Source organism: Astyanax mexicanus, chromosome 14 (assembly GCF_023375975.1).
Source record: "Astyanax mexicanus isolate ESR-SI-001 chromosome 14, AstMex3_surface, whole genome shotgun sequence".
NCBI classification, from domain to species: Eukaryota; Metazoa; Chordata; class Actinopteri; order Characiformes; family Acestrorhamphidae; genus Astyanax; species Astyanax mexicanus.
Window position 1 is genome coordinate 48,712,418 of NC_064421.1, and position 23,213 is coordinate 48,735,630.

General features: G+C 35.5%; 1 protein-coding gene across 2 annotated transcripts in view; it reads left to right on the forward strand.

Annotated features, from left to right (window-relative positions):
- Positions 1–23,213, forward strand: part of ltk (leukocyte receptor tyrosine kinase) — a 138,636-nt gene that overhangs the window by 16,583 nt on the left and 98,840 nt on the right. For both annotated transcript variants that reach the window (XR_007424003.1, XM_049463424.1), the window contains exons 2-11: positions 7,021–7,110; positions 11,082–11,228; positions 12,513–12,738; positions 15,268–15,407; positions 16,275–16,409; positions 17,566–17,715; positions 19,904–20,004; positions 20,250–20,410; positions 20,686–20,780; positions 22,919–23,008. Coding sequence is in view for 1 of the 2 variants with exons in the window: in XM_049463424.1 (XP_049319381.1) it covers positions 7,021–7,110; positions 11,082–11,228; positions 12,513–12,738; positions 15,268–15,407; positions 16,275–16,409; positions 17,566–17,715; positions 19,904–20,004; positions 20,250–20,410; positions 20,686–20,780; positions 22,919–23,008 (1,335 nt within the window). In the remaining variant the exon portion in view is untranslated. The remainder of the gene's footprint in view (positions 1–7,020; positions 7,111–11,081; positions 11,229–12,512; positions 12,739–15,267; positions 15,408–16,274; positions 16,410–17,565; positions 17,716–19,903; positions 20,005–20,249; positions 20,411–20,685; positions 20,781–22,918; positions 23,009–23,213) is intronic.

The following is a 23,213-nucleotide window of genomic DNA, read 5'->3' on the forward strand; positions in this document are numbered from 1 at the left end:
CAGAGTCACACTGCTCAGTCCAATTAGCTCTCCTTCCTGCCCCGCCCGCCTCTAAACCCATACATCACTGCAAACTAGACCTCCTATTTTTTTTTAGCATTTTTAAATTTAAGCTCAGGATGGAGTCAGATCAAATCCGAGGCTTTAGATAAAACTGACACTTTGATAAAAAATAAAAAATTGAGAATTTTATTTAATTATTATTATTAATTTACAATAATCATACAAATTATTTTCATCACACATATGTATACGTCTCTGTCATCGTGTCTATCACAGATGCGTATATATAGTTGTGTGTTCATGTTTAAACATGTTTTTTTGTTATTTTATAAAAAACAAAAATAAGTGAACAAATTCTATACAGGAAAACAAATTAAGTGTATTTTTTTACATTTTAAAGCACAATTTGTTTGTGTGTTTTTTTTTTAATTAAACATAACTTGGCATAAATGTGCTATGTTTGTTTCACACATTTGTTTTTACATTTTAATATATGTAATTTAAATTCTTTATCAGTAGTTGCTTTAGAGATGTAAGGAAGTGTGTTGTCTAAAGAGAAACGTACATTTTTATAATTTTTATAAGCGAACACATCAATAGGAATATTATTAGTGAAATATATAGTGTCTACTCTCAGCTCTCTAAATAAATGTCAGCAGTGCGATCATGTGTCATCATCAGCCTGTAATACAGATGTTTTTGTTATTTGATGACAGTCTGTTTTTGGGTGGAGGGGGGGTTTTGGGGGGGGGGGGGGTTGGGGGTAAAGTGAATTTTATCTTGTCTAAAATGACGGTCAGCTATTCAGCTATTATAGTAGTTTATTTTTGTGTTGTAGTGTATCATTGTGTTGTTAAGGGTGGATCACATGGTGTTGTGGTCACATGACGCAGCCCGAGGGTTAAAGTCTTGTAGTATTAGTATTAGTGTGGATCGGTCTATTCTGGTTTATTTCCCGTTTCAGTTCACACTTTTTAACTGCGCTGGATATAATTGCTGACTGTTGTTTCCAAATTTTCCTGCTGTCTATTTTTATCATTTTTATCCACTTCCTTTCATCAGGCGACAGATTTACGATCCTCCTTTCTCTCCCCTGAAGCTCTGAATTAAAGGAAACTGTGAAATACTGGCTGTTATTATCTGACTCTTCAGGGCTGGGGTGACCTAACTCTTCTGACCCGAGCTAATAAACTGAGATAATTCTCCTCTCATGACATCGCTTATCATGCCATAAACTTAGCGTTAAATACTGCTGTGTTTGTGTGAGTTATTCAGTAGAGTTTGGCTGCAGAGACTGAGCTGATGTTTGGGATTGAGCTGGATGTGAAAACATGAACGATGTGCTTGAATATTTGAGTTTAGAAATGTCATTTCTTTAGTTCTTTAGTAATAAATAGCATATTCTGACTAATCTGTGTTAGTTCTGTTCCCAGGAGATGTATGATACATGTATAAATGTACAAATGTGCACACAAAATAACTTTAAAATAAATGTTATTATTAATCACAGTGTTTTGTACATTGACCTAATTACAAAAGTAAATTAAAAGTAATTTAAAACATTAATAATAAAAACTATTCAGAACACTAAAAGAAAATAGCATTTGTTACCCATTTTCCCCACTTTTTAACTATAAACTTTACCATAAAATATATAATTATTATTAAAATCCTTCAGAGATGTATTTGTTTTGCATTGTTGTTTGCTTTGTCATAAATCTCATAAATTATTTAAGTGTGCAGTAAACCATTTATTTAAAATAAGGAGAGAAAGACAGGAAATCAAAGGAATTAGTGGATTTCCTTATAAACATGCCTTTAAAATGTTCAGTGAGTTTTCATAACAAGACTGAGATAAAAATTTAAACATCTTCAGATTTGAAACCTTGTAAAAAATGAAGTACTTGTTTTAAATAGTTAAATATATATGTGTTATTACATTCAGAGTTGAAAAAAGAAAACAAAATTTCATTCTTAAATACTTAAAATATGCTGAATTTGGTCTGTACTTATTTTGGAACCCCTAATTTCTACTTAATTGCAACTTGTTTATAATTAAAATGATATAAATATGCACACAATTTTTTACTGAGGATACTAGTCATATGTTTTTTTCACCAATATTTAATACACTTTAAGTATATTTGTGTAAGCTGTCCAACTGAGCACAGTTGGTCTCACTCTCTCTGGGTGGGTATATGGTGCTCTTTCCCCTCATCACTCTTAGGGTGATATCGACTATGATCGGGAGATCACTGGTTCAAATCCCGGTCATGCAGCTTGCCCTTCTCAGCTGCCGGAGTCCTGAGAGAGAGCACAGTTGGCTTTGCTTGCTGTTTCTCTCTGGGTGGGTACAGTACAGTAGATGGCGCTCTTTTGCTCTTTCCCCTCATCACTCCTAGGGTGATGTGGATCAGAAGAAGGCTGCATCTGTGAGCTGATGTATCAGAACCACCAGAGTCGCTGTAGGTGCTTTCCTGCGAGTGTTAGCGCTGTGATGCTACTTTGACGGTTCAAAAAGTTCAAAAAGAGGAGGAGTCTGAGTTCAGATGTGTCGGAGGAGGCGTGTGCTGGTCTTCTTAACCCTCCTGGTGTTAATGAAGCATCACTAGTGATAGGGGGATATACAGCTGAATGTAGCAGCTGAATGCTAAATGGGATAATTGATCAGATAAATTGGGAGAAAATGCACAGTATGTTCTTTAAACTCTTATATTTAAAAATATTGTTATTGCAGAAATGCCCTGAAATATTGTGATATTACTTTAGTCTTCTCATTTTCCCTGATATATCTACCAAATGCAGATCATATGTTAATCATTTTCATCATTTATTTTACACAAATCTTGGAAACGCTGTTCATTATTAAAACCATTACATGCTGGATCATTGACATCTTGTCACGTGTTTTGGAGAAATCTTGTAAAAATCAATTTTTTTATATGATAATAAATATTGCAGAAAATGTTATTGCTTTTTTTGTTTTGTCGTGTCAGTTTTATTATTTTTTTTCTCCAGTATTGTGGGAAGAAAAATTTTAATAGACACATTTTTCACTGTAAATATGAGAGTTTTTCTCCACATCTGGAAAGAAGGAAAGCAATCTATCAGTGTTTTTATAAGCAAATGACATCATACCGCTCACTGAGCCGAACCGAGCCGAGCAGAGCGGCGGGTAACGTACGTAAAAATCACTTACGCAGTCAATCACGCATAATTATCCTTGCATAACACCACATTTTCTGTTTTATAATGAATATCACTTACATATGATATGATCCTTTTCTCTGGACAGTACGTTCTCCTCTTAAATAACTGTGTTCTCCACTTCAGAGTTCTGCTTTCTGATTGGTCTGCAGTAATGTACATTCATTTGATTATGTGACTCAAAAATAGACGTTTCTTCATCTAAAGAAAACATCACAGCATTTCTGTGATCCTCTTTAAACCATCTAAAAGTAATACTAAATAATGCCATGTGTAACTAATGTGACCAAATCTTAAAAGAACCTGCATTTTTACACAATTAAAACCACTAAAACTGTAAAACATAACTTTTTCTTTAATATCTGAAATGTGTAAATAAAATATTCCAGTCTTGATTAAAGGAATTATAGAAATTTCCTAAACTTCTTTTGAAAAAACACTTTTATTGTGGTCATTTCTGCCCAATCAGCTCTCCCTCCTGCCCCGCCCCTAAACCCATACATCACTGAACTGTAGTGCTCCTCCTAAAATACCTCTCCCATTTTTTTTTTGCATTTTTTAAATACTGAGCTGAGAATGGAGCTGCAATGGAACCAGGGGGGTTAGATTTAAGTAATAAAAAATAGAAGAATAATTGAATTGAATTTTAATTTTTAATATTAATTTCGTAATTGTTTCTCAATGGTGGACGTCACCAATTTCTTTTTTATCACACATATTTCTATGTCTCTCTCATAGTGTCTATTTTTTATGTTTTATTTAATTAAAAATTAGTGAACAAATCCTATACAAGAAAAATGAAGTATATTAATTTTTTGCACATTTTAAAGCACACTTTGCTTTTTATTTTTGTAATAAAACGTAATTTAACATAAATGTGAATTTTATTTTATTATGTGTGAATTCAATCTATTATCAGTAGAAATACCCTGAAATATATACAGTTTTCTCTGATATATTTTCCCTAATATATCTACTAAATGCAGATTACAACTTTTTATGTATTTATCATATATTTTACACCAATCTTGGAAATGCTGTGCATTATTAAAACCAGTACATTCTGGATCATTGACATCTTCTTATATGTTGTGAAGAAATCTGGTTAAAATATATATTTTTATATGATAATAAATATTGAAATTCTTTAGTATTTTAAGTTTTATTGTGTAAGTTTTAATATATATATATTTCAGTGATCTGCAGCCGTTATGCCCGGTGTGGATCTGCTCTGCTCTCTGGCAGCAGATTTTGATGATTTACAGGGAATAGATCCCGAGTCTCTGACTGTATTTTAGACGGGACATTGGGTTTGACAGTGTCAACAGGATTTAGATGTTCATCTTCTGCCAAAGAAAAGATCACAGCATTTCCACATTCGTCATCTGAACCATCCAAACACAAAGTACTACCATATGTAAATACTAAAGACCAATGGAAATAAGCTTGTAATGACTGTTTTCCTGCTTTTGGAAATTTGTTGTCAGAAGTATTTTTATGACTGGAATGAAAATAACAAACTTATTCTGTTTATTCCTGTTGTTTAGAGCCTGCAGAGGGGTTTTTAGGTCAGCTTACAAATGGAAAAGCCATCAAACCAACTAAAAATGCAATAAGAATATATACAGCTCTGGAAAAATAAGATTTCACTTAAAAAGTATGAGTTCCTTTAATCTAACCATCCAACCACCAAACTGAACTGCTTGAATTTTTGCACCAGGAGTAAAGCAGCATAAAGTTATCCAAAAGCAGTGTGTAAGACTGGTGGAGGAGAACATGATGCCAAGATGCATGAAATTAAAACTGTGATTAAAAACCAGGATTATTCCACCAAATATTGATTATTTCTGAACTCTTAAAACTTTATAAATATGAACTTGTTTTCTTTGCATTATTTGAGGTCTGAAAGCTCTGCATCTTTTTTGTTATTTCAGTCATTTCTCATTTTCTGTAAATAAATGCTCTAAATGAGAATATTTTTATTTGGAATTTGGGAGAAATGTTGTCTGTAGTTTATAGAATAAAACAACAATGTTCATTTTACTCAAACATAAACCTATAAATAGCAAAATCAGAGAAACTGATTCAGAAACTGAAGTTCTTCATTTCTTTCAGAGCTATATATATATATATGTATATATATGAGGAAATATATTACACAGTTGGGAGGGGGGGTAGGATTAGTAAGGGGGAGAGAATTGACAGACCTGATTGGAGCACAGTATATTCTATATTGATATAAACTATATTGTATATAAACTCATCTTATATCTCTTATATAAAAAAAATCAATATTTTTTTAAATCGCAATATTTCGCTCAACTATAGAATGTACAAATATCCCTGAAAATGTCATATCTTTGGATTTTTGACTTTTACACATTTGTCTTTTCTTCATTTCTGTCTAAAAGTTTGTCTTTATGCTCTTTTACATAAAAAACCGGGCAGTACCAGACTGAGTTACATTTCTAAAACTGACTGACGTGTATTTACAGTGTAAACCCCGCCCTCTACAGCACTAATCACCAGCAGCTGAACTTACTGAAACTCAGGGCAGGTTTTATAGATGAAGAATAGCGGAGGATCAGGAGCCGCAGGGACGGAGTTTAAACTGCTTCCATATAAAACAGAGAAATTTAATCTTCTGCCAGAAAACAGGACGGGGTCTTTAGCCTCCCGCTGAGAAAGGGCAGACGGCCAGGAGATCCGCTGAGACCTTAAAAAGAATCAGAAATAGATCGACTGTCATTCAGATAAAGAAGCAGCAGAAAAAAGGAGATGAGGAGATGATGTGATGATTTTTATTTTTAATATTAACTTTTCTCAAGTAAACTGACTAGTGCTGTGCGATATGAAGATAAATATCGTTTCTACAGTAATTGCATCAATTATTCATGCAAATATATAAAGTAGGCTATGATGAAATGTATGGGTGTGGTCACTTTGCACGTGTGTGACGTGACGCTGCTTTACGTTATTTGACGGATACTTTATTATGATACCTTAATTTAAATACCTGTATAATTTGGAAAAAATTAGCTACTGCATCTACCTCATCTGTTTTCATTTGATACATATTTATATATATATATATGTATATATATATGTATATATTGCTGCACTAAAAGGTAGTAATTCTCATTTATGAAAGTTTGGTTTAATGTCACTTTGAAATAAAGTTGGAAAAAAAGTAAGCAATGATATTTTTTGTCATATTTTTCAAATAATAAATGAAAACAGACTCAAATGTGGTATATCATGATATATATCGTTATCTTGATATAAAAAATTCCATATCGTGATATATGATTTTTCCCTTACCTTTAAAAACACAACACTTTTTTTTTTCACTGAAGAGGAAAAATGAAGGAGTCTAAACAAACCTTGTAATTCAGATAATTCAGTACATAAAGTAAAAACAATAAAACTATATAATTTCTGAACATATTTAACTACCATAGATTGTGGTAAATTAATTCCTGACAATTGAAATCCAGCTTTTAACCAGAATTCCAGCCTAAAACATTTTAGAGATGTCTCTAATCCAATCACACGACTGCATCATTTATTGTTTATTGTTTTATTTATTATTGTTTTAATTATTATTTATTTGGATCCTCATTAGCTGCTTTTGTAATAGCAGCTATTCTTCCTGAGGTCCAACTAACATCTCACACATAAATATAAATCACACGTCATAATTAAATCAGCACTAGGTAGGATTTCTGTGATTTATTTCTTTTTAAAGAAGTAGAGTGATATTTATTTATATTTATTTGTGTATTTATTTCTGTATTTGTTTGTGTTTAGTGATCAGGAGCAGTTACACTCTGTTGGACAGATCAGCGGAGGAGAGATTTCCAGCTCGGTTATTTCCTCATCACTCCAGTCCAGAAGAAGGTAAAACTCAGCTTTATTATCTCTAAAAATTTTTATCTTTATTATCTCACTCTCTCTCTCGCTCTGACTCGCTCTGTCTCTCTTTCACTCTGTCTCTGACTCACTCTCTCTCTCTGTCTCTCTCTCTTTTCTCGCTCTGTCTCTCTTTCACTCTGTCTCTGACTCACTCTCAGGCCACACTAGAACATTTTAACCACCCTGATTTTCTTCTGTCTGATGTAGTTTGTCATGTAAATAACCCACTAAAGCAAGCGGTTAAATTGATTTAGAGATCCAGTATTTCCCATCATGCTCTGCGGTTTCTCTGTGGCGTTTCTTCATCAATATTCTCACATGACTCTAAACAGAGAGTAAGACAGCTCGACTCCACGGCCTTTCCATCATCTTCACCCACAGTGACCACAGACTCCTCCTCTTCCTGCTCCTCCTCCTCTTCCTCCTCCTCCTACTCCTCCTCTTCCTCCTCCTCCTCCTCTTCCTCCTCCTCCTCTTCCTCCTCCTCCTCCTCTTCCTCCTTCTCCTCTTCCTCCTCTTCCTCCTCCTCCTCCTCCTCCTCTTCCTCCTCCTCCTCTTCCTCCTCCTCCTCTTCCTCCTCCTCCTCCTCTTCCTCCTCCTCTTCCTCCTCCTCCTCTTCCTCCTCCTCCTCCTCTTCCTCCTCCTCCTCCTCCTCCTCCTCTTCCTCCTCCTCCTCCTCTTCCTCCTCCTCCTCCTCCTCCTCCTCCTCTTCCTCCTCCTGCTCTTCCTCTTCCTCCTCCTCCTCTTCCTCCTCCTCTTCCTCTTCCTCTTCCTCCTCCTCCTCTTCCTCCTCCTCCTCCTCCTCCTCCTCTTCCTTACAGATCTTCTCCACTCTAAACTCTAAACTTACTCCTCCCAGTCTCTCCTCGTTCAGACGCTCAGGCGTAATCAGTTCTGTTCAGGGTTCATACGCTCATAAAAAACCTGGAAAAGTCATGGAATTTGAAAATAGCAATTTCCAGGCCTGGATAAGTTTTGGAAACATAAAAATACCCAGAAAGTTTTGGAAAAGTCATGGAGATTTGGTCTACAAATCTTTTATGTCTGTTTATTGATGACGAAAATCTATTTTTAGGTAACAAATACGTCAGCTCAGAGTTTATTCAGTAATTTGGCCTCTACATAATGGAGCTATTAGGATCATTTTAGGCCGACTATAATCAATTTTGATTATAGTTTTAGTTGATTTTTGGTTTTATTGATGTTTTAAAAAGTGTATGGTCATGAAAACTTCCCTTAAAGGCATGGAAAAGTCTTGAAAATGTATTGGTTGAAAAGTGTATGAACTCTCTCTGTAAAACCATGAAGAAGAACAGAATCGCTGCCCTGCGGCTTTTATTATTAACATGCTTTCAAAAGATTTCTTTCATTCCGTTTCAGTTTTTATGCTGAAGAATTAAGACAGATGGACCTTGAAGAAAAAGAGCTTAATGAAATATTCAGTCTTTTTTTTGGTTTTGTTTAATGAATCAGAAAAACAGATGTTTGAGTATTAATATGTGAAGAAAAAAAAATCCTGAAAAAAAAATAATAGCAGAAACAATAAAGAAAGCAATGTGTAAGTTGTTATTGTGGTTGTTATTAAAAGACAGATTTAACTGGAAAAAATACATAGGTATATCCAGCTCTGTATAAAATGAAGAGAGCACTTCAGTTTCTGAATCACAGACATAAACTACAGACAACATTTCTCCCAAATTCCAAATAAAAATATTCTCATTTAGAGCATTTATTTACAGAAAATGAGAAATGACTGAAATAACAAAAAAGACGCAGAGCTTTCAGACCTCAAATAATGCAAAGAAAACAAGTTCATATTCATAAAGTTTTAAGAGTTCAGAAATAATCAATATTTGGTGGAATAACCCTGTCTGGTTTTTTAATCACAGTTTTAATTTCATGCATCTTGGCATCATGTTCTCCTCCACCAGTCTTACACACTGCTTTTGGATAACTTTATGCTGCTTTACTCCTGGTGTAAAAATTCAAGCAGTTCAGTTTGGTGGTTTGATGGTTTGTGATCATCCATCTTCCTCTTGATTATATTCCAGAGATTTTCAATTTGTTGCTGCAGATTACAGTCTGATATGCTCACCTCTGAATGGTGAAAGAGTTAGCGCTTAGCGCTGTGGTTAGCAGCTAATGCTAATGCTAATACTGCTCCAGTCTGGGTGCTGGAGAACTAAACTGAAACTCCTGTATAACTCTGTACTTCAGTAGAGTGGCTTTACTGCTCCTTAATACCTGACTGATAGAATTCATATACAATACATAAGATGATGGTAAGATTTTGGGAAAATTAAAGGATTTTAAGTTCATCTAGTATATGCATTTTTCTTCAGATGTTAAACATGAGTGAGTGGATGATAATAGAATAAGAATGTGTTTTTTTCACGGCTTTTCGTTAGCGCTGCTTTACTAAAAACACACACTGGAGACTCTCTGAAATGTGATTAACAGGCCAGAAATGTGGAATGTGTTTTTACTCTCCTGAATGTCCTCGGTCAGATAAGTCCAGCCACTAATTAGTTTCATGACATTTGCAGAATGTTTACTGGCTGTGCTGCTTTTGCCTGTCAAAAGAACAACAGCTAAATAAAAGCAGTTTTATTTTTCCCCACATGCTTTATACTCCTACTGCGTCTGAAATAAACTGTACTGAGCTCCAATAAACAGGCTTTACTGTGCTTTAAAAGAATTTAAAACATGCCATAGTGTGTTCATCATATGGAGTTTTTATAATTATACATACATCACAATGCTTGGGTACATAACATTTTTTATTTTTATTTTTTTATCCTATTTTCTCCCTTATTTACACCTTTAATTACTCGACCCACTTATTAGGACTCCTCCCCCTGTCACTAGTGATGCTCCAACACCAGGAGAAGAATTAAGACAGATGGACCTTAAAGAAAAAAGCTTATTGAAATATTCTTTTTTTTGCATTGTTTAATGAACCAGTAAAACAGATGTTTGAGTATTAATACGTGAAGAAAATATACTGAAACAAAACACTTTAAACATCATTTTTACTAATAATAATATAGAGAAAAAATAGAGAAAGCAAAGTGCAAGAGATTTCCACAATAAGTGCAGTTGGCTTTTGGTTGTTATAAAAAATAAATAGATTTAGATAGATAGATATTTAGTATTTAAATTTGTAGCATGTTGTGTTTTTGGTGCTGCACATAAATACTGAATTTTTTATCAGTAATATATACGGCTGGGCGATACGAATTTTTACTAATTGGCAGTATATGATATGTAAAACTCTGATACATAAAGAATTTATCACATAAAAATTATAAAATATTGTTATATTTATACAGTATAGTCCCACTACAGTCTACACACAGACGGCCAGATGTTTTTCCAAAAAAATGCTTTGTTATTGATGTTTCTGCTCTGACAAATAAATATGACATACAAATATATACATCAGCTCACAGATGCAGCCTTTTGCTGATCCACATCACCCTAGGAGTGATGAGAGGAAAGAGAGAGCACCATCTACTGTACTGTACCCACCCAGAGAGAGCAAGGACAACTGTGCTCTCTCGGGGCTCCGGCAGCTGATGGAAAGCTGCATGAGTGGGACTCGAACGAGTGATCTCCCGATCATAGTCAGGATCATAGTGGCAGTGCTTTTTTCTGCAGGACCACTCAAAGCCCCTGTTACAATACTTGGGTAGATTTTATTTTATTTTTAAGAAACATTTTTTATTTAATGTTTGAGGCACATTTTTATTTTTCTATTAGGATACAACAAACTTCATCTATTAAACTATTGGATGGTAGTTTATTACATATTTATAATAATGTGTATTATTGTATGTTGTGATAGTAAAGGTTTTAATAATGTTGATTTGATGTTTTTAACACTATGTGAGATGTTGAGGTGAGGAGTTGAGGTTGTTTTTCTCAGTAACGTAGCTCTTCTTCCTCTCCTGCAGTTACCTGTGATTTTGAATCTGCATGTTCCTGGAGCGTATCCAATCACAGCAGCAGCGGAGACTGGTATGTCACATCGCCACAGCAACACCGACCCGGTAGACGAGGCACCCAGCCAATCACGGATCACTCTGCTGGAGACTCTAAAGGTAGTGTACAGATGGATGCTTTTTATAGAGCTTTTCTAAGCTTTTATTTCTGCTGTAATTAGAGGCTTTTATGACTCTTATGTTTTATCTAAGCTTTTGCATTTAAGATGGGAATTCAATCCACCTCCCAACCTGTAAAAACTGCTCATCGCCAGAAGACTGTAGAACGATTAGTCGACATAATCGACAACGTCAATTATAAAAAAATTATTGACTCTAAATTTCAGTGTTCACTAATGCCAGGTTCACACTACACCACTTTTTAAAACGTCAGTCGTTCCAGAACTAAACACGCGAGAACTAACAATGCCATGCAGAGAATCTCTATAGAGGAGAATACGCACTTAAAGTGAGTCCAGCATGAATGAGTTCACATGAAGCAACTGAGTAAAATCAGTTTTTCAGTTTATAAATGTCTGATCAGTTTTATACTAAAATCTGTACTTATGTCCTCAACACAGAACTACATCAAATATTTCTGCACCGCAGACATAATTTTTTTTGTATTAAACTCCAGTTATAAAACTTTTTAACTCTTTTTTTTTAAGCTCTACTTGTATCTCCAGGATTGGTGCTTTACAGTGTAAAACATGTTTACTGTAGATAAACTGAAATATACAGACACACTTTCTTTGCTTTTTAGGTAAAAAAACATATTCAAAACAAGTAGTTAATTATATATTTTTTAAATTTAAAGTTTTGAGTAGCTGCTGCTCCTGACTCCCAGTCGCCGACTGGGTCAGATATCTAGATATCTAGCATGCCAAATATTTGCCAGGCTTCTGCGACTGGTTAACAATCACTCGGCGACGGCTCAGCGAGCGTTCTTCGTTAGTTCACATTACGAAAGTTCACCTCCTAACAATCACAAAAAGGAAACCCTATTTAGTCTAGATCAGTTGAAAACCCGCCATTTTACTATCAGACTTCTTCTGAGGGAGGGATCTGCGGTAATTCATTATTTTAAATGAATTTTGTGCTTCTATTACAGTTAAGCATAACTAACTTGATCTGCTAATGCTTACATGTGTGAACTCTAAGTGTATACATAAAGTGGCAAGCCACAGCTTATTTGCATAAAAGTGACAGAGCTCTTAAACGGCTCATTCTGAAAGAGACTGAAATGCAAAGAACTTCCTGAACATGTTTTGTATAGATCAAAGGCCTGTTTTAACTTGTGTAAAAAAATGTATAAACGTCCACTTTTATGTTCGAAAACTAAAATACTGCTCTAAAATCTCAATGTAAGTTTTTCCTACAGTAAACAGTTTTTCTATGTCGCAGGTCATTTCCTGGTTCTGAAGCGTGACTCAGGCCTGAGGGCTTCTGGGAGCTGCACGTTCCACATCACCAGTCCGGTGATTGTGAGCAGTGGTGCGCTCTGTCAGCTTCACCTGGCGCTGTTCCAGCCGGAGCCGAGGAAGGGAAACCTGTCAGTGTCCCTAAAACTCACAGAGTCCGCCGTCATCCAATCACTGACCTTCACCAGCAAGGACCAGGATGGAGCCAGGTAGCATCTTCTAATGACTTCCTTCTGACTTTAGTTTAGAGATTTATAATCTTCTAAATGGAGGCGGTTTACAAAAAGTGTAGAAAGTGTAGTGTAGAAACACTGCAGGGTACTACTAACCTAAATGTATGATTACTGTATTACTAATGAGTTTAATGTGTGATTACTGTAGTACTACTAAACTAAAGGTATGATTGTTGATGTACTTTTTACTTATTTAGCTCAGTATTTATGACAATGACAATAATTAGCTATATTTATGATTAAAATTACACTGCTGAGGTAGATTTAGGATTAGAAAGGCTGCTGACATGCATGATTAGAGTATCAGTGCTGAGGTAAATGTATTGTCTTTTGTTGGTGTTTCTGGTGGGAAATGTTAGGGTTTTGCTTAATATTATTAAATTGCAGTTTTGTAATCACGTTTTATTTGACAAACATAAGAAAAATTCTATTTAAGTTATTTTAGTTATTTGTTCAAAGGTTGATAAATGTGTTTTTTTTTTGTTTTTGGCCACTATTTGTTTCATAGAACACAAGCAGTAACCTTATTTAGGCATTTTTAAGGTTAAACACCAGTGCTTTTAGAAAACGCAGCCTTTACCAGCAAAAAAATAAGAAAAAAAAATAAGATAGCACTTAAAAATGATGAGTTTCTTAGATTTTTCCACTTTAAAAAAACTCTGGAATATAATCAAGAGGAAGATGGATGATCACAAACCATCAAACCACCAAACTGAACTGCTTATATTAATTTTTGCACCAGGAGTAAAGCAGCATAAAGTTATCCAAAAGCAGTGTGTAAGACTGGTGGAGGAGAACATGATGCCAAGATGCATGAAAAAAAAACTGTGATTAAAAACCACCAGGATTATTCCACCAAATATTGATTATTTCTGAACTCTTAAAACTTTATGAATACAAAGTTGTTGTTGTCTGTAGTTTATAGAATAAAACAACAATGTTCATTTTACTCAAACATAAACCTATAAATAGCTAAATCAGAGAAACTGATTCAGAAACTGAAGTGATCTCTTTATTTTCTCAGTGACTTCTGTGTTGGATTTAGCTTTGTGTCTGTGAGAAAAGCTAAATTGATGTGTGATAAAGGGAGTTTGTGGATGTAAGCAGGGAGGAGTAGACTGATATACGCTCTGTAAAGAAGAAGAAGAGGAGGATGAATGTGGTCTGGCAGCGTTTTGTTATGGAAATGTCCGCAGTATTGATTTTCTGATGTTGGGTGAAGCTGCTCAGAGATGGATGAGAGCGTTCAGTTTCTAAAAGTAGAGGCCGATGTTTCTTTGTGTATAATTGGTTCAGACAGGGCTAGAAATGGGTTGTGATGCAATGCAATTTGGAACGGAGCCGAGGGAACATAATGGAGGCGGAGCACTTAAGCAGAGTGTTTAAGATGAGGGACGGAGGATCAGGTCTGAGGTTTAGTCGTGGAGTTCTGTATCATATAAATCAAATTTACCTGATTTACCTGAAGCACAGAGTGGAATCCTGTATATGAAGGTAAAGGTTAAGCTTATATTTAACCCAGAATGACTTAATAGACCAAAGTTAAAGTTATAAAATGCGGAAAAACTCTATATGATGTACAGTTATTATAAAAAGTATTGTTCTTTTGGATATTTTCCCCCTATTATTGTTTTTTTTTTTATAAAAATGGTTCATATAGTTTTGTCTTCCGTGTTCCCGAAGGCAACATTATGCCAAAGATGGTTAATATTCAGAACTTTTTATATTATATTCAACAGTAAAATATTTTAAACTCTTTAAAAGGTTCTCTTAATCTCTTAATTAACATAATAATATAGTCAGCATTGCTGTATTATCAACTACTTTATATTTTACTCTAAACAGAAAATAAAAAAAATAAAAATAAGCACATTCTGGTTTGTTTATCAATTTTTGTTGAGAACATATTGCAAAATTCTGCTTGTGTTTCTGTGCATAGCTTTTAAAATGTCTTCAAATCATAAAAAGAAAAGGAAAACACATTAAATGAGAAAAGGTGATGTATATCTACCTAATAACGTATATATTTTTTATATTTATTTGTTTATTTAAGAAAACATAAGCAAATATCCAACACATTCACTATAATATAAACTAGAACAGAAAAAGCAAAGGCAGAGTTTGATTTTTCTGATTTTTTTTTTTTCCTGAGTTTCTTATATGACGGGTCTTTAATTCGGGGGGGTTTAGGTATTAAGGGATTTGGAGTTGAGTTGTGTGATGTTCTGTAAGTTCTTCCTCTCACTCAGCATTTCTTCCAGTTCTCAGACTTTAAATTAGTGGTAGAAATGTGGAAGTGAGGCGTCAGCTTTAGGAAATGTCAGAGTAACATTTTGTGAGGGTGAATAAAATCAGCGTAAAGAATCTGAAAGGTTATCTGCTGAATTTCTCTGCAGGAGTTAAAGTTTATTTCTGGTGAATCAGAAATAGATTAACACAGATTGTTAATTTTAAGTATCTAAATCTGATTTATTTACTGGTATAAATCTGTTATTGTTGTATCAGGACGGGGTGGAAGGTGCTGGAGGCTGCGGTGGGTAAACTGGACGAACCCTTCCAGCTAACGGTTCAGTACTCGTCCTGCAGCGCTGCTGATGTGGGAATACTCGCCATCGACTCACTGCAGCTACAGGACTGTGACTCCGGTGAATCTCTCTCTCTCTCTCTCTCTCTCTTCCTTCCTTCCTTACTTTCTTCCTTTCTTCCTTCCTTCCTTCCTTCTTTCCTTCCTTCCTTCCTTCCTTAATTCCTTTCCTTCCTTTCTTTCTTGTTTCTTAATTCCTTCTTTTCTTTCTTCCTTTCTTCCTTCCTTCCTTCTTTCCTTCCTTCCTTCCTTCCTTCCTTTCCTTCCTTTCTTTCTTGTTTCTTAATTCCTTCTTTTCTTTCTTCTTTTCTTCCTTCCTTCCTTGCTTCCTTCCTTCCTTCCTTCCTTCCTTCCTTTCTTCCTTCCTTGCTTCCTTCCTTCCTTTCTTCATTCCTTGCTTCCTTCCTTGCTTCCTTCTTTCCTTCCTTCCTTGCTTCCTTCTTCCTTCCTTCCTTCCTTCCTTTTTTTCTTTCTTTCTTTCTTTCTTTCTTTATTCCTTCTTTCTTCATTCCTTTTTCCCTTTTATCCCTTCTTCCTTTCTTCATTCCTTGCTTGCTTTCTTTCTTCCTTTCTTCTTTACGTTCTTTCTTTCTTTTTTCCTTCCTTTCCTTCCTTCCTTCCTAGTGTGAAGTTTCCACAATCAGTGATGGTTTGCTGACAACTTTAATAGAGATGCAGATTTCATTTTCCAGCAGGACTTTCTTTTTTACAGCATTGATTTTTACATATTCCAATAGGCTGAGTGTTTTATTGAGCCAAATATAAGTGAAGCTGTTATGATTGTTGTTTGGTTTAGAATTGATATTTAGCAGCATATGAACTTTTTTAAATGTATTCCCTGTTTATAATGTGTCTGAATTCTCTGTTTTTTGATGAATATGTTTGATTTCTGTTCTGAATCTCTCGTTTTTTCTCTGGGTCGGGTCAGAGAGTGGAGATCTGGGTCCGGACTGTGAGGATCAGTCAGGGTTTCAGTGTGATCTGGGTGGCTGTGTGGAGAAAAGCCGAGTGTGTGATTTCCATACTGACTGTCCTCTGGGGGAGGATGAGGGATTTATCTGCGGTGAGTTTAATACTGCAGGATCTCAGGCAGCATCATGTTGTGTGTAGCGTCTGTTAATCAGACCTGAGGTGAGGCGAGTTAATGAGTGAAGAAAGTTACCAGATTTTAAACCGTTTTACTAAACTAAAAGTAAAGGAAATACACTCAGTTCTGGAATTATAGTAAGAGTAAGAGTGAGCAGTAGTGAGCAGTAGTGCACAGTAAGAGTGAGCAGTAGTGAGCAGTAGTGAGCAGTAGTGAGCAGTAAGAGTGAGCAGTAGGGAGCAGTAGTGCACAGTAAGAGTGAGCAGTAGGGAGCAGTAGTGCACAGTAAGAGTGAGCAGTAGTGCACAGTAAGAGTGAGCAGTAGTGAGCAGTAGTGAGCAGTAGTGAGCAGTAGTGAGGAGTAGTGAGCAGTAAGTGTGCGCAGTAGTGAGCAGTAGTGAGCAGTAGTGCGCAGTAGTGAGCAGTAGTGAGCAGTAGTGAGCAGTAGTGTGCAGTAGTGAGCAGTAGTGCGCAGTAGTGAGCAGTAGTGTGCAGTAGTGAGCAGTAAGTGTGCGCAGTAGTGAGCAGTAGTGAGCAGTAGTTCGCAGTAGTGCGCAGTAGTGAGCAGTAGTGCGCAGTAGTGAGCAGTAGTGAGCAGTAGTGAGCAGTAAGTGTGAGCAGTAGTGAGCAGTAGTGTGCAGTAGTGAGCAGTAGTGAGCAGTAGTGCGCAGTAGTGAGCAGTAGTGAGGAGTAGTGAGCAGTAAGTGTGAGCAGTAGTGAGCAGTAGTGAGCAGTAGTGAGCAGTAGTGCGCAGGGCAGCGTGAGAGGAGGCTGCATCATCACTGGCAGGCTGTAGGAACACATTAGCTGTATTAAAGTTTTAGGCGGTGATGAATTGTTAATCCTTTCTCCAGAAGCAGAGGCGGCGGATCAGCCAACCTGAAAGTGCTTCTCCTGCACCGTGTCAGCGAGACTCAGTACAGAACGACTCACGTCACGACTGCTCATTTTCTGCGAATAAATTTTTTATTTGGAATTTGGGAGAAATGTTGTCTGTAGTTTATAGAATAAAACAACAATGTTCATTTTACTCAAACATAAACCTATAAATAGCTAAATCAGAGAAACTGATTCAGAAACTGAAGTGCTCTCTTCAGCTGTGTATATATTTATATGTAATTTATATTTGCAGGAACTTTGCCGTTGGGTTCGTACTGTTCCTTTGAGTCGGGGTCTTGTGGATGGTCGGCGTCTGATAAACAGTCTTCCTGGAAGCTGATCAGTGGAGAAGAATTGTCTGAAAGCTCAGATCTTCTGGGAACAACACTCCAAAACACACAAGGTAAATATATATAAAACATACACTGATGAGTGTACTTCAGTTTTACATTGTAAAGTTTTAATAACCTTCTACATTTTTACTTGTAACAAGATTTAAAACCTACATTACATTTATATAAAATGGTTAAACTGATTCTGATTTGCATATATTCTACTTTAGTTCAATTTTTCAATTATATTTTTAACATAAGATGAACATGAACTGCTGACATTTTACATGAATTTTGGTAAAACTTTACAACGGTACATAAATTAGCATTATTTACCAGAGAATGCCTCCACTATTAAATACATTATTAATCCTTACAACAACTTTAACTACAGACTCAGTTCATTAGTATATACATCATGCTTAAGCATTTATATATTTTAAGCATTAACTAGTGTTTATTAATAATAATAATAAAGTCAATTAATAATTAGTTGAGAGATAACTTAACCTTTGTTGTGAAGTGTTACCAGAATTCTCAGTATTTGGTGTTTTTTTGTCTTTTTTACTTTGTTAACATCTATTCTATTCTATTCTATTCTATTCTATTCTATTCTATTCTATTCTATTGTATTCTGTCCTGTCCTAACATAATGGACAGACCTGTGAAAGCGTTTACTGATGGGTTGTAGAGTTTAGAGTGTGTAGTTGAAGCATTATAATCTACTTTTACTTTATTTCTATATTAGAATTAGTAATAGAAAAACTTATATATATTATATATATATGTATATTTCTTTTACTTTTTGATATAGATTAAATATCTTACCCATCTTTTACATTGTTTCTCATATATCAAGATAGATTAACCAATATAATTGCTCTAAATAGATGTGAAATAAAATCTGCATAATAATTTAGTCCTGCTCTTAAGTTGCTATTTTTTGTATCTGAATCACTTTAGTTTTTATTATCTCTGCAGTGAAAGTTTGAGTAATACAGGAAGATAAATGTTAAGGATTAAATCTAGAACTAATATTAGGACAGTTTTAGTATCATTTCTCTTGGATGGATCCATTTCTCCTTTTCTGTTGTAAAAGAGGAAGGTCAGTTTCTCCTCTTCCTCACTCAGGAGGAGATATAAGATCTCGCGCTGATTCCCATGATTCTCTGATTTCAGGCTGAATAAAAACCTGCGCTTTTAGTTCTGATTTTACTCACTAAAGGGATTTTTCCCAAATTTCTGACGGGAGAAGTTCTGGCTCGTTCTGCGAATTCCAGGAGGAATTTTCTCTTAATGAAATATAGTTTTTTAAAGGAAAATGGTGGTGATTTAGGAGCCGACTGAGAGCTCTGCAGTGTTCCTGCGCTCGGCGTGATCCCGGCGGGTCTGATGAGGGTTTAGTGGATCAGTTTATAAACAGCAGCTCGGATCCAGCAGAGATCTTCAGAGAGGAAACATGTCAGATCTTGTCTTTCTTCACAAGAAAAGATGCAGAAAAGATAGAATAGAACTTCTTCTGCTTCTGCCTTTAAACTTGTCTGGATCTGAAGACTAGTGGTCCTTTAGGAATACGTCTAAAAAACACTTTAAAATAAGACTACATTTATAAATAAAGGGTTTATAAATAGTTCATAAAGGAGTATTATTATTAATGTTATTAATTAGGTTATAATCCATTTGTAAGCAGGTACAACACATAATAAACACAATATTACTTTTTTATTTATTATTATAATAATTATTATTGTTATTTATTTAGCTTCCATCGTTTACTTTTTTTATAACTGTGGTTATTGTAGGCCTTTATTTTTTATTTGTAAATTTTATTTATATTTTATTATTCTACTTTATTTATTTATTTTTTTATTGCTTTACATTTTAGCCCGTCTGCAATAATATCCTTTTATTTGGAATTATTTTATTTCTTCTAAATTAAATCTTATATTTTTGCTTGTTTTTAACATTTGAACTTATTTTTCAGTCCCTTTAATTTTGTAAATGCTCAGCTGCATTGAAAATGAGGGTTACCGAAGAAAGAAATCGTGAAGAAGGCAAAAACCTTTTCACAGAACCGTATTACACATTTAGAACCAGATTTTTTTTAATTACCCGCTAAAAGTAAGAAGTAAGAAATGCTAATAATAATATTAAACACAATGGTTTTATTGTAACTCTTAAAAAATACCTTTTCTAATGAATGAGCTTCTACTCAACTCTTTTCTTTAAGCTCTTTGTTTTTTTTGTTTTTTTCCTAAGGTCACTTCCTGTTCCTAAAGGTCAGAGGTCATGCTAAAGACAGCGAGGCGTTTATTCAGAGCCCTGCTCTTCCTTTAACCGTGTCCCGCAGTGACTGTCAGGTGAGAAGAGACGCAAATAATTACAAAAACTACATTCATACATTTATATCTCTCTTAGAAGAATAGATTAAAGAAAATAGAATTATCAACATTTTTTTGTTTTGTTTTTTTAGCTGAATTTTAGATAAATAAAGCTAGCGTTACGGGATGTAAAGAGTGGTTTTAAATAAGCTTCTTGTGCAGTTTTTAAGTTATCAGGAAAAACTAAATCTGATGTTTTAATCTGGTTGTTTTCTGTGATGCAGTTGCACTTCTCTCTGTATCTGTTCGGGGATTTTAACGGCACGGTGCTGCTCTCTGTGGAGGAAAACGGGACAAGTGAGACTCCTTTAGTGTGGGAAAGAACCGGACAGATGAAGGATAACTGGCAGGACGTCACTCTGCAGATCAGTGATCTCCTGAAAGGGTAAAGAAGACACTGGAACTTATTTTACACTAAAAATCCAAAATTAATCAAATGAACTTGACTTATTTTACTATTTATAGGTTTATGTTTGAGTAAAATGAACATTGTTGTTTTATTCTATAAACTACAGACAACATTTCTCCCAAATTACAAATAAAAATATTCTCATTTAGAGCATTTATTTACAGAAAATGAGAAATGACTGAAATAGAAGATGATAGTATTTATAATATTCTTTATATTTATTCTGTGTGTTTGCTGTGTTTTGTCTGCAGGTTCCGGCTGAAGGTTCGAGCTCTGTGGGCGGCTGGTTCTAAAGCTGATATTGCTCTGGATGATATTTCTTTAAGTGCTACATGTTTTGATGCAGGTAACTCTCTATTCTAGAACACTATCTTGTGGATCACTGAATATTGATCAGTTTTGAACATCTCTGCTGGATTTTCTCAGTCAGTTTTATGAGGTAGAGTCACCTGGAATTCAGGCTTTCAGTTAACAGCTGTGCTGAACTCATCAAGAGTTAATTACTTGAATTTCTTGTCTCTTAATAAAGTGTTTGAGAGCATCAGTTAAAGTAAAGTAGTGAAGAGGTAGAGTTACAGGTATACAGTGAATAGTGAATATTTGAGTAATGTTCGAATCCAGATTATGAGAAGACACAACTACTCAACTAAATAAAGAAAAATACAGTCACCACAAACACTATTCAACACATTACGATGGTGAAACTGGCACTCATCAGGACCGCCTCAGGAAAGGATAGAAGAGCTAGAGTTTCCTCTGTTGTACACGTTATCAGCTGAAATGCTGTTTTTCGTTAATGCTTTTTTGTTGAGTATTGAATTTGCGTGCATTGAACACTCCAACAAACACTACGGTAGAAACACAGTAAAAAACTAAACATTTAGTGATATTTAGTGATCTTAAGGTTGCAGTATTTAGTATTTAACAGATTAATAATCAAGGTTGTTGAACGTCGTGGATCTCTCAGACTAACAGAGCTCTCAGAAAGTCAGAACGTCTCTGTGACGCTTCAAATCCGGGAGCTAAATCAGTTCTGAAGGGGGAGGCTGGCGTTTGCAGTTTTGGGTTTGGGCTAGCTGTGGGAGGTGTCTCCTGTTAATCGTGTGATGCAGCTACTTCTTGATTGGTTGTGAAAGGTGGGGAAAGAGATAGAAATTTTTCCTCTTCTCTCGTTCTCGTCTTTCAGCGCAGGAATTCTTGTAAGGACGTGAGTAATGCATCACCAGCGCATTACTGTCGTTCTTGAGGTGGAACGTTGCGAAATGAGCTACGGTTGGCGACGTGATGTGCGCCGCGTCTGCGCGTTTCCCTCAGCGCTGCGGTTTAGCGTTCGCGAGGGGCTGAAGGTGGTTGGCATGGTCTCGTAGTGAAGAAGTGCTTTGTGTCCTGCGGTCGGCCGCACTCTCCGGTGGTCCTGCGGATTTCCAGTTCAGCTTTATTATGTGTTGCTGTTTGTAATTTAGAGCCTTTGTTAAAAAAATTCCTGAGATATCTGATTATCAGCTAATGTCTTTTAAATCATAGCTCATCCTCTGCTTTCCTTTTGACCTCATTATCTGATCATCATCTCATCTTACATCCGTCTTCATTTTCTTTTATAGACCTCTTTCTTTTTCCGAGCTTTTATAGCATTTTAATAACTCAGGCCTGTATATATTTAAAGTGTCCCACAAAACATCCCACGAATCCCATTCTTCTCTCTGATCTCCTGCTTTTCTATTAGAGCTGCATGATATTTGGGATATTTGAAAAATTTTACATTGCAAATGTTCTTTTTTTTCGACGATATATACCAATAACGATATTAAACAATCGAGAGCTGAGTCAGCGCAGAGCCCTCAAAACCAAACCCGAGGAAAACAGCAAAATAATCAGGCATTTAAATTTGAGCTTTTTAAAAGGTAAATAAGATTAAGAATACATTTTTCTGGGATTAAAAGTGTGAATTCAGCTGTAACTGGAAATATCTGCGCTGCTAAACTGTGCTGCACTGAGGTGCACAGCTTTCACACATGCTCACGTTTACGAGCACGTGCCCAACCATGTGGATGATGGAGGCCATGCGTGTGGTTACCTCGTGTTTACTCCTATACCCCTCCCCCTCACGCTTCTCAGGCAGCAGCAGCCTTTCACTCACACAGACACAGAGACAGTGCTGTGTATCTACTTATATCTTGTGTCAAGATTCAAAATGTTGCAACATGACTTGTTGCATTGATTTAATTGCCTTAACGACCTGTGATGTGAGTATTGTGCATGCACACATCGCCATGACAATGCTTAAACGATATATATCGAGCAGCCCTTTTTTATTTCTTTTTTGTTTGATGGATCTTCTTCTCTGCACAGGAACAGAAGAGCATCAGCAAACGACTGGAACAGGATTTTTAACACTAATGCCATAATCCTTTCATTTCTCTCTCTCTCTCTTTCTTTCTCTCTCTCTCTCTTTCTCTCTCTCTCTTTCTTTCATGGTTTGATCAGATTTGAAGGCGCTGCTTTTTGAGCATCATGATTTAGACTCCATGGGGAAGCTGGACTTCATGAGCCCCCTCTCTGAGCCCTCTGTATCAGGTACAGTAAATCAGCCTGATGGAATGAAATGATAAAATAAATACCTTTATAATGAAGTTATGTAAGCACATTTCTGCAGCTCTTACTGGGTCATTAAAAGGAAAAACACACCACTTACAGGGCGTTTTTTTATTTTAATTTTTTTTGTAAACAATTCTTTATTGAAAGCTTACTGGTAAACCCTTATGTAAATTTTTTATATTTT